Source organism: Vipera berus (assembly GCF_964194415.1).
Source record: "Vipera berus genome assembly, chromosome: 2".
In the NCBI taxonomy this organism is placed as follows: domain Eukaryota; kingdom Metazoa; phylum Chordata; class Lepidosauria; order Squamata; family Viperidae; genus Vipera; species Vipera berus.
In genome coordinates, this window is record NC_138203.1 from 261,895,184 (window position 1) to 261,907,292 (window position 12,109).

Here is a 12,109-nt window from a genome sequence, read left to right on the forward strand (position 1 = left end):
CTGGACCTGGTTGTTCTGGAGCAGTTCCTGGCCATTCTGCCCCTGCAGATGGAGAGCTGGGTGCGGGAGTGTGGAGCAGAGAGCAGCTCCCAGGCGGTGGCCCTGGTGGAAGGCTTCCTCCTGAGCCAGGCGGAGGAGAAGAAGGAGCAGGCTGAGTTGCAGGTGAGAGCCCAGAAGGACTTGAATATAATAATAAGTTCAAATTTTTGTTTCCTTTTAAAAATATCATTAAGCTTATCAAGATATAAAACCAAAAAAAGAAAATAGTAGGAACTGGGGGGAATTGAAGAGAAAGACGTATAGGGGAAAGGGGAAAAGGAAAATAATTGACTTTGACTCTTTAAGGTAAAGGTAAAGTTTCCCCCGCAGTCAAATAAAATGGTAACATTACAGCCTCCGACGTCTACTTTTCCATCCTTAATATGTACTGGAACTAGTCATTCTATAACAAGAAACACTAAATTTCATTTTTTTTATCCCAAGATAAAAATCCAGAAGTGATTTCCAAGTAGAAACAAGGTTGGATGTGTTTTTTTCTTTAACTAAAGCAGTTAATTTTGCCGTCTCTGCTAGTTCCGTCAGTTTTTCCAGCAACCTCTCCATTATGGCAATTAACGTATCCTTCCGTTTTTGTGCAAAAAGCATTCTTAATGCTCTCAACATACTGTATAAAACAGCAAAGTTTGAGATTATGTTTCAATCTCTGTCTATTAAAGTCCCTGGTTTTGTTTTTATACCCAGTTTGAGAATCTTCTGCAGTAAAATATAAATCTTACACCAGTATTTCTTTGGTTTGTCCACCAAAATGGAAAAAGGTTTCTTGTTTACATTTATATTTTGATCATGTATTTGAATTTCCTTTATACATCTTTGGCCAGTTATCACGCATTAAATAGAATTGATACATCATTTTATAAAAAATGTGTTCCAAATTATAATTTAATAGAAATTTTAAATTTTAAAGTTTTCACCCAAATATCTTCCTGTTGTTCAGGCATTATATTATACACAAAATTCTTTGCCATTGGATCAATATATTCAAATTCTTAATACCTCCTTACCAGAGTTCCCTGGCATTCATACTATGTGGAGATGCTTTACTAATCTTTCTATAGTTGCTTATCCTTTCTAGAAGAAAGATTTTTGCAGAGCCATTTATTTCTTACTTCCCAGCCTAATTAAATGATACTGAGTGCTTTGCAGTAAAAAACCACTTCATGATGTTTGATGACCATTAATGCTTTTCTCCTTCATACTATGTCAAGTCCTTTACAATGGACATCAGAGATCCTGAAAGAATGAGGCATCCTTCAAATGTCCCTCAAGAACTGTTTTTCAGGAGGATCTCTCAGGAAGATCCAAATCAGGACACCTCAAGAGGTAATAATAAGGTCCTTCCACTCCTCTGATAAATCCTAACTTTCTTACCTTCTGTGTTTTCCCTTCTATAGCATTTCATTAATTATGCTTCTTGAAATTCTATCTCCCTCACAGGGAAGAATAGAAGGAAGTTGACTCTTTGTTTTGGGGGAACGGAAACCGTGATTGAACCTCCAGGTCAGGTAACAGAAGAATATTAATTTACTAGATTTGTATTTTCCTTTTCCCTCGGGAAATCAGCTGATGTACATAGTACAGGTAGTCCTTGATTTATGACCACAATTGAAACCCAAATTTTTGTTGCTAAACAACACGACCTTTCTTGCCACATGTGTTAAGTCAATGACTGCAGTTATGTTTGTAATATGGTTGTTAAGTGAATCTGGCTTCCCTATTGACTTTGCTCTGAGAACTTCACAAAAGGTGATCACATGACCCAAGGACCCTGGAACCGTCATAAATATGAGTCAGTTGTCAAGCACCCAAATTTTGGTCATGTGGCCACGGGGATGCTGCAGCAGTCGTGGGTGTGAAAACTGGGCATAAGCCATTTTTCCTGGTGCCGTTGTAACTTTGAACAATCACTAAAAACTGTTGTAAGTTGAGGACTATCTCTACTGTCTTCTTCCATTGTCTCCTCAGCTTTTGGTTGGGGATTTTTTTAGGATTTTTTTTTAAGACTACTACTTTAAAAACAAAACTCTTTCCCCTAATTATTCTCCCAACGTTTCAGTAAATAATGTTTTACAGATATTTTCATGGCACCCATTATTTGTGTAATTCTTTGAGTTGCATTTGTGCAAGGATCCTCAAAAGTATTTAAATATTCACACCAGGATATTAACATTTTTAAAAGCTTTATTTACAATCATTGATAAGAAAATACGTGATTAAGAAGAAAGATTTTTAAAATCCCAGGACAGTGGCCATATAAAAATGCCTCCAAATAAAAATTGTTCTGAAAGAGCATATAATCAAGGCCCTATTGGCTTGCAAAATACCTTTTAATCCCCTGATTTGTGCCTGGATTTGGAGGCCAAACTATCCAGCTTTGCAAAGGCTAAGAAATGCCTTCCTCAAAAAATGTTCTCCATTTTCTTATTTACTGTCGAGTCAATGGCTCAGACTACTAGCAGTTTCCTTGCAATCGAAGGAGGGGCAGAGTCTCTGGATATTGATGGCACACAACACAGATCCATGGCTGATCTCTCCCAGCTCTTTCATGAAGGCGTTGAGGATGAATAGGATGGCTCCTTCTTAGCCACTTCATAAAATTCTACAAAGAATCCTGGGACTTCCGGTGGCTCCGCGGCGACGGAGGCAGCCTTCCCGGGCTGCCCGCGGCTCAGCTGTTGTTTTTTCGCCCGAAACAGCGCCGATCAGCTGTTCGGGCGAATCCGAAGCCCCCTCCTCGGGAGAAGAGGAGGGGGCAAGCTCCCAGGTAGGGGTAGAGTTCTCCAGGGCCGCCTGAGCTTATGGCTTGGGCGGCTGAAGGATTGAACTCCCCCGTAGCCTGGGCTGCTCCCAGCTGGCCGTCGCCTCTGCTCCTGACTTCTTGGAGCAGAGCCAGCCGTCTGCGACCACCCCTGCCTGAAGGAATGACTATGGTTTAAAGGAGCAGGCAGAGCGATACAAGAGGAAATGGTAAAGAGGATTACTATGTTTTACTCTCCAGCTTGATGGACTTTTTTGGATTACAAATCTGAAGTGAAAGTGCGTCATATTTGGTAAAAGATGGCGGCTAAACCACCCCCTAAAACTCTTCGGAGTGCTGGAACTTCTCCCGTGCAACAATCATTATTGCAGGCGCTGCATCCTCCTGATGTATTGACATCAAAGGACTTACAAGATGCTCTTGAAAAACATACCCAGGTAATTTTGGAATCAATTAATGTTAGATTTGCACAGATGGAGGAGAAATTGGAGAAATTGGAGGAGAGAATGGAGGAGAGGATGGAACAGAAGCTCAAAGCGATGAGGGTAGACATCTTGACTTCAGTGTGTAAAGTGGCTCGGTGTGTGGAAGAATTGGAGGAAAAGCTAGAAGACTTGACTCAAAAGAATGCTATATTAGAAGCAAAAGTATTGGAGAATGAAAATAAAATGGAAAAGGAACTGAGTCTTGCTCAATATTTCCAGATGCAGTTTGCCATTAGAATTAGAGGCTTAAAGGAGAATACTAAGGAAGATCTAAAGCAGCTGGTTTCTGAGGCTTTTGAAATAGTGTTGAAACAGCCAGCATCTGAAATAAAAGGAGGCATGGACAAAGTGTTTCGTGTGAATTCATGGATTGCCAGACAGAGAAAGTTGCCTAGAGATGTGGTGGTATATTTTGCAAAAAGGGAAACTAGAGATGAAGTTATACAAGCTGCTTATGATACTAAAGTTATGATTGCTAATCAAGAAGTTTTGGTCTTAAAAGAAATTCCTCCAAAGATTCTAAGGAGAAGGAAGGATTTTACATTTCTTGTGCAAGAGCTCAAGCAGCGAGATATAAGGTTCAGATGGGAGATCCCAGTGGGGTTGATGGTGACGCACGAAGGTAAAAAGTACCGTTTGGTTACTGTGATGCAAGCGCGTGATTTCTACAATAATGTTTTAAATGCAACGCCATTAACACTTTTGGAAGCTGGAAAGGGATCTGGAGAAGGAGTCCATCAAGAGGCCGAAGATGGTCAGATAGAAGACAACGGTGTTGGAGGAGATCAAGATACAACCTCGTCGGATGAATCTATAAAACAGAGGGTGACGCGTGCTGCTGCAAAACGATCTAAGAAGAGAAAGTAGCAGGATTTGCAGAAGTCTATGGAACTTTTACGATATAGTCAAGTAGTCAAGTAGGGGAGGTGGGAAAAGATTTGGGTGTAGACGCAATATATTTTTATATTTGGTGGTTCTGTGGAAAGGGTGAGCTTTTTTGGATTAAAGTTTGGGGGAATATACAGAAGATTCTCAAATGGAGGTTCAAGTTTTGTTTGCAATCTTTTTTCTTTTTTTTTGTGTTTGGAATAATTATAGATGTGGTACTGGAAGAGGAACGGCCGATTACAGAAGAGTTGACTTTAAAGTTTTTTGATTTGGGATCCTTGGTTAATTTGGAAAATTATTTGTAAGAATGTTATATCATGGAATGGATAAAATGGATGGAGTTTATTTAGGATAAGTATAGGGTTGAGAAGGGGTTTTTTTTTCTTTTTCCTTTTTTTTTGTCTTTAATATATATTTAATACTATTAAGGTTTGTTCCATTCTATATAAGCTAGAGAGTGTCCTTTTCTTATTCTAGTTTTTTTTTATATATATTTAATATTGTTAAGGTTTGTTTTATCCTATATAAGCTAGAGAGTGATGGATTTTAGAATTTATAGTTGTTAGTATATGGTTGCTTAGGTTTGCTTTTTTTATATATATATACCTTGTATTCAGCTCTGGGAAGTGGGGGGGGAGGGGGGGAGGTAGGGGGGGGGAGGAGGGAGGGGGGAGGAGGGGAGGTAGGGGGGGAGGAGGGAGGGGGAAGGGGGGTTTTTTAAAGGAAAATTGTATTTTAAAACTTTTCAATAAAAAAAAATTCTACAAAGAATCCCTGCCTCTATAGTTATGCCTTTAAACCCATGTTAAACAAGTTAGTGTCACTGATTGGTGGGTTTTCCAAGGGCCACCTGCTAATTGATTGTCTCCTGACACTGAGTGCTTTTTGATTGAGGATGGATGAATTGATCCTGGCTGGCTGGCTGGATATTTGGTAAATCCAGAAGGATTCTGAGGTTGATCCAAAAGGAAATTGGGGTTACGTAACTGAATTGCACTGAAAATCCTACAAAATCATTCAAGTTGATGAAACCTGTCTAAAACATATCTTCAATCAAAAGTTTTTTCTTCTGTCCACTTTCTCACCTAAACTATGGAATCCTACTAAGCATAGCCATTTACCTTAGTTCATAGCTTTGCTTTGGGAATTTCTAAACAATAGGATAGATCCTATAGTCCCTCCTCAATCTGTTCTGTACTTTTTTTCCTTTCAGGAGGGTCTTCTGCCCTTTGAGGAGGTGGCTTTGTATTTCTCAGAGGAGGAGTGGTCTCTGTTGGATCCTCACCAAAAAACGCTGCATTGGGAAGTCATGCTGGATAATTATAAGAACGTGGCCTCTCTTGGTAAGGGTTTCCTATTCTGCAGTCAGGCAGTTCAGGAAGACACTTTGTAGTCAGATGCCACGGATTACTTCTTATGAAATCATCTCCAAATAGATATCCTCTCTTCAGAGGGAGAAGGAAGAGTCATGCTGTTCCACTGCTCCTGCGAAGGAAATAGGTCAATGGCAATCTTTATTTGTTTTTCTATTTCTATTTAAACATATTAGTAACAAAGTAATTCCTTGGTTTGCAGTAATACTAAACTTTACCAAACATTTTTGAAATATTTTGGCCCAGATGCATCTGTATCAGTCCTATCAAGAATTGCCATTCACGTTTTTTGACTTAATGGCTTTATTCTGGAACCGTGAACCGAGATGTATTATAGTTCTGATCCAGACAGCATAAACTCCACAAAAATGGTTTTAAACAAATATTTATTGTCCAGGAATTCTAAGCAGGGACTTACTTTGCAGTAGATACATCCGGTCATAGTCATATCTGTCCATTCTTGTAGGTAAAAAAGGAATAATTCCCCATCTCAGCTAGGCATGGTTACGGATGCCAATAGATGCTTGCATGATGCTTGATTAGACACCGTGGCACATATGCAGGACATCCTGTAATAAACTTTGAAGCTCCTCCCACTGACTAGATATAGGACTAACAACTAGACTACATTTCCCAGAGGCCATCTCTTAAGGAGACAGCGTTTAACTTTTTAAATGCTAAATGCTCTAACACAGTTCTTAATTCCTAATCTAGCTACATAATGGACCAGAGTTACATACTGGTCCAGCACAGCCTTTTACAAGTTTTTATGCCTCACGAATAGTGATATTATCATTTCTATACCAAACCATTATACAAATATACAATATATTGGAATCTGGCAAAATACCTGAAGGCAATTACAGGTAGTCCTCGTGTTACAAATATAATGGAGACTGCCCATTCGTAACTCAAAAATTCATGGGAATAAATCTTGTACCTCGAAGAATATCACCTTCTTTCACCCACATATTTGCTAATTGAATGCATGGGCAAATAGGCGGTTCATTATTTGCACATGAAGTATCTCAGGGAGGGGAAGGCCATGGAGGGCCTAGTGATGGAACAGGCCCCCAAGGCCTCCATGATTCACAAAGATATCTCATGCTTCCATTTCCATTTCTGCCGTGGCAGGTTGACTTACGTTGAAAGATCCATCTCCTCTCTGCCGGGTTCCTGCTTTACAAGGATAGGAGAGTCAATGGAAGCTCCTGTGTGCTGTAATATCTTGCGAGTTCAGGCACCCATCCTCTTTTGCAGAGAATGGGTGCCCGACTTCTCACAATGCTTGTGGTGCCTATCTCCTGCTCTCCCCCACCCTGAACTCGAGCCACATGGCCACTGCCCCTGGCTTCTGTTCTGCCGGTGGACTCCTGTAGATCCCCTGGCCTCCTTTTTGGGCAGCAGCAGCCTGGAAAAGGCCTCTGATGCCAAGATTCGGCCTCCAGAGGCAATCAGAACCTTCCATTCTCTGTTGAAGAGAAAGAGGCCTAAACTACTGTGAGATCATTCGAAATCAGTAGTGTGAGATCTCACATTACTGACCGCACGTGATCTTGCGTTACTTTAGGCTTCCATTTTCTATGAAAGCACCAAAGGCCTAGATCAGCCAAGAAAGCAAAGGTGCATATCCAAAGGCCTAGTGTCTAGGGAGAGTGGGGTGGGTGGGTGGAGGAAATAGCTAGGGTGAATGTTGCAGTGCTACTGCATTCATTCGTAAGGGTGAATGACTGCCGTAGTGGAAACATTCGTAATTTCAGGAGTTTTTCGTAAACACTACTGGGTGATTATTGCATAAATTCGAATGTTCGCTAACGGAAGGTTTGTAACTCAGGGATTATCTGTAATATGATTTCTGACAGGGTGATCTTTTTCCCTAACATTTCTATCACTTTCATTTCTCTTTTCCTTTGAAGGTGATAATGAGAATGACAATAAAGTCGCTGGAGAATTAATGAAAGTGTTCAAACAAAGAGACGTAATGGAGAAGCCTGCAATTCAGACGGGATTCCAAAGGCAGGAAGGAAACACTTCAAATAATTGGAATAAAGAAAGCTCATCTTCCATTGATGCTCAGATGCAGGACTTTATTGATCAACGAGGAAAAATAAAGAAAAAATACATTGGGAAAGGTTTAAGACTATTCAAAGACATAACAGATATAAATGAGCACTATCTATCCCAAGGCAAAGGACAAGATTATATATCAAAAGACAATGGAAAAAATTACAATTGGACTTTCACACTTTCTCAAGAAAATTGTTCAGTTATGTCACAGAAAAGATTTCACATGGGAGAGAAGCCAAATAAATGCACTGAGGATGGAAATAAGACTGTTTATAAAAGGATAAGCACAAGGGAAAAGCTGTATAAATGCAGGAAGTGTGGAAAGGACTTCAGGAAACCAGGTCATCTTACATCCCATGAAAGGATCCACGTAGGAGAGAAGCCATATAAATGCATGGAGTGTGGAAAGGATTTCAGAACAAGCTGGGAAGTTACATCCCATCAAAGGATCCACACAGGGGAGAAGCCCTATAAATGCATGGAGTGTGGAAAGGGCTTTACCCAACATGGTAATCTAGTATCCCATGAGAGAATCCACACAGGAGAGAAGCCATTTAAGTGCATAGAATGTGGAAAAGGCTTCAGGAAACACTGTCATCTTACATCCCATCAATTGACTCATAAAGCAGAGAAGCCATATAAATGCATGGAGTGTGGAAAGGGCTTCACCCAACACAATGTTCTTATTTCCCATAAAAGACTCTATACAGGGGAAAAGCCATATAAGTGCATGGAGTGTGGAAAAGGCTTCAGAACAAACAGTCATCTTACAGTCCATCAAAGGATCCACACAGGGGAGAAGCCCTATAAATGCATAGAGTGTGGAAAGGGCTTCACCAACCAGAGTCATCTTACATCCCATCAAAGGATCCACACAGGAGAGAAGCCCTATAAATGCATGGAGTGTGGAAAGGGCTTCACCAAGCATAGTCATCTTACATCCCATCAAAGGATCCACACAGGAGAGAAGCCATATAAATGCATGGAGTGTGGAAAGGGCTTCACCAAGCAGAGTCATCTTACATCCCATCAAAGGATCCACACAGGAGAGAAGCCCTATAAATGCATGGAATGTGGAAAGGGCTTCAGTCAACACAATAAACTTACATCCCATCAAATGATACACACAGGGGAGAAGCCCTGTAAATGCATGGAGTGTGGAAAGGGCTTCAGGACAAACGGTGAACTTACATGCCATCAAAGGATTCACACAGGAGAGAAGCCCTATAAATGCATGGAATGTGGAAAGGGCTTCAAGACAAACAGTGAACTTACATCCCATCAAAGGATCCACACAGGAGAGAAGCCATATAAATGCATGGAGTGTGGAAAGGGCTTCACCAAGCAGAGTCATCTTACATCCCATCAAAGGATCCACACAGGAGAGAAGCCCTATAAATGCATGGAATGTGGAAAGGGCTTCAGTCAACACAATAAACTTACATCCCATCAAATGATACACACAGGGGAGAAGCCCTGTAAATGCATGGAGTGTGGAAAGGGCTTCAGGACAAACGGTGAACTTACATCCCATCAAAGGATCCACACAGGAGAGAAGCCCTATAAATGCATGGAATGTGGAAAGGGCTTCAAGAGAAACAGTGAACTTACATCCCATCAAAGGATCCACACAGGAGAGAAGCCCTATAAATGCATGGAATGTGGGAAGGGCTTCACCCAACAGGGTCATCTTATTTCCCATAAAAGAATCCACACAGGAGAGAAGCCCTATAAATGCATGGAGTGTGGGAAGGGCTTCACCCGACAGGGTCATCTTATTTCCCACAAAGGAATCCACACAGGGGAGAAGCCCTATAAATGCATGGAGTGTGGAAAGGGCTTCAGGACAAACAGTGAACTTACATGCCATCAAAGGATTCACACAGGGGAGAAGCCCTATAAATGCATGGAGTGTGGGAAGGGCTTCACCCGACAGGGTCATCTTATTTCCCATAAAAGAATCCACACAGGAGAGAAGCCCTATAAATGCATGGAGTGTGGGAAGGGCTTCACCCGACAGGGTCATCTTATTTCCCACAAAGGAATCCACACAGGGGAGAAGCCCTATAAATGCATGGATTGTGGAAAGGGCTTCAGGACAAGCGGTGGCCGTACATGCCATCAAAGGATTCACACAGGGGAGAAGCCCTATAAATGCATGGAGTGTGGGAAGGGCTTCACCCGACAGGGTCATCTTATTTCCCATAAAAGAATCCACACGAGAGAGAGGCCATATAAATGAATGAAGTGTGGAAAGGGCTTCGGCCGACACCATACTCTTACTTCCCATAACATGATGCGCAGATGTGAGAAGTCAATTCCCAAAACAAACATAAAATAAAATTAAATATCAATGCTGTGGTTATGTTCGAGTCATGTATTATACTCATGTATTAAACTCTTTAGTTGCTTTAAAAATGTATTAACACATGAAAGTTTTTGGAAGGATTTGAGAAGCTCATGTTTGAAGCTTTTTATTTAATTGTTAGTTCTGTGTCAAACTGGACAGTAAGACTGAAAAGAGCAGAGAGGTAAACTGAATTCTTTTTAAACCCTTTTTTCTCTCCATCTACATTCTTTCTTTCACTAATTGTAGCTAAATCTCTCTTTTTCCCCCTCTTGCATTGTCACCTACAAATCCAGAAGAATCTCTTCAAACCATTGGAATCTTCAGGTCTTGCAGTTAAAGGAGAATTAGTACTTTAGTTTTTCTCTGTTCATTCCTGATCTATGGATTGATGGGTCCTAGTATCATTGCTGTGGCTAGTCCAGATTCTTGCCTCTGAATGACAATTTTTGGGTCATAGAGGTAAGCCAGAAGAGATAAGGCCTGTCACAAGCCAGAACTTTTATTACAGGAGCTGCTAATGTGTCGCCATCTTGTCTCCTCCCTGCAAGCACATCTTCCTGAGGTGTATTCCCTATGTAATAAACAATAAACTAGAAAAAGAAGGATTAAGAGGGATGAATGAAACAAGGATGAATGAAGAAAGAAATGAAACGCAAGGCAAGGGAAAAAGTGGATAAGAAAAATGAGATAACATGATAGTCAATCGAAGGACTAATTTAATTAAACAATAAAAGAAATTGAATATTTGGCAACTAAATGATCTCCCTTATTTCAAATAATATGTATAATAATAGAGGGAGAACTATTTGATTATCTAAAAGCATTGACATGGGAGGCTAGTTGGCAAAGAAAGAAAGCCAGAACGAGGCTGAAGAAAATTGGGGTTTTGATTTATTAGAGGGGATTTCATATTACCAATTAGAGGGTTAAAGTGAGAAGTTGAGATAAGGGGAATTTGGGTCATTAAATTTAAAATTGGAAATTAGTTGAAAGTAAGGATTTGTTTACTATTAAAAAATTAAACCCAAAAGAAAAAAATATGAATATGTTTGCTTTATTGATTAACCCAGACAATATATATAATGGTATTGATTTATTAAAGGGGATACTGTATTATTAATGAGATGATTTAATGTGGGAAATAGATAGCTTTTAGGAAATAGAACAAGACTATATTCAAAAAGATAAGATGTTTATTTTGAATATTAGATTCTGTTATGAATTGAGATGAGGGAAACTGGTTACCTAAAGCCTGGGAATTAAAAATATCAAATGTTAAATTTGAATATTGATGGAAAACTAAAAATTGGGAAAAATCAATAACAGGACATTGATAGTCTATAAAGAGTGAATGTAAAAGTAATTAAGATATGTATAAGGTAAAGATTTATTGATAAATGTAATAATGATGTTTTCAGTTAGTTGATATAATAAGAACTGTAGTAGCTTAAATACGAGATAGTAGATATTAAGGGAAAAAGAGGAAATATTTAATGTTATAACTTGAAGTTTGTACTAAAGATTTTTGTATGTTATTGAACTATTGATTAACCTACCCACCACGTTGCTTTTTAAATACTTAAATGTAAAATTAGAAAATTAATAAAATACTATCTAAAAAAAAGAAAGTTTTGTGAAAACAAGGGGTGTCTGGCTTTCCTTTTACACACTGCTGCCTGCATGCTGAGGAAAGGATTTGAGAAGCTCATGTTTGAAGCTTTTTATTTAATTGTCAATTCTGTGTCAAACTGGACAGTAAGACTGAAAAGAGCAGAGAGGTTAACTGAATTCTTTTTAACCCCTTTTTTCGGGCTGACAAATGCCCCAGCAGTCTTTCAACATATGATGAACGATGTTTTTCAGGACATGTTGGACAGGTTTTTGGTGGTATACCTGGATAACATCTTGATATACTCCCGGTCCAGGAAAAGCCATCTGCAGCACGTCCGCCTCGTGTTGCAGCGCCTTCAGGAGCATCAACTCTATGCGAAGCTGGAGAAATGTCTCTTCTTCCAGACTTCCATAGAGTTCCTTGGCCACATCATCTTTTCCGAAGGCATCGCCATGGACCTGCATAAGGTGGAGGCCTTATGTAGTTGGGAACCCCCCGTCAAGTGAAGGATATTCAGCG

At 39.9% G+C, this 12,109-nt stretch overlaps 1 protein-coding gene across 3 annotated transcripts; it reads left to right on the top strand.

Moving 5' to 3' along the window:
• The first annotated feature begins 523 nt into the window (after positions 1-523).
• Positions 524-12,109, top strand: LOC308662618 (uncharacterized protein). Of its 3 annotated transcripts, XM_081318650.1 has the most exons (5): positions 524-616; positions 1,286-1,380; positions 1,495-1,557; positions 5,402-5,531; positions 7,478-12,109. In XM_081318650.1, exons 4-5 carry the CDS (start codon positions 5,498-5,500, stop codon positions 9,868-9,870), a joined length of 2,427 nt encoding a protein of 808 aa, XP_081174776.1. In that variant the 5' UTR covers positions 524-616; positions 1,286-1,380; positions 1,495-1,557; positions 5,402-5,497; the 3' UTR covers positions 9,871-12,109. The 3 variants fall into 3 exon arrangements, with proteins under 3 accessions (XP_081174776.1, XP_081174778.1, XP_081174777.1); XM_081318652.1 differs by lacking the exons at positions 524-616; positions 1,286-1,380; positions 5,402-5,531; positions 7,478-12,109 and adding an exon at positions 3,056-4,811 and having other exon boundaries at positions 1,534-1,557; XM_081318651.1 differs by lacking the exons at positions 524-616; positions 1,286-1,380; positions 1,495-1,557 and having other exon boundaries at positions 5,428-5,688.

What these genes read in the sequence shown, in the direction of transcription:
- LOC308662618 (XM_081318650.1), top strand. Translation starts at nt 5,498, where the DNA reads ATGCTGGATAATTATAAGAACGTGGCCTCTCTTG. An exon ending in TAAGAACGTGGCCTCTCTTG is followed by an intron (nt 5,532 to 7,477) that starts GTAAGGGTTTCC and finishes TTTCCTTTGAAG; the next exon opens with GTGATAATGAGAATGACAAT.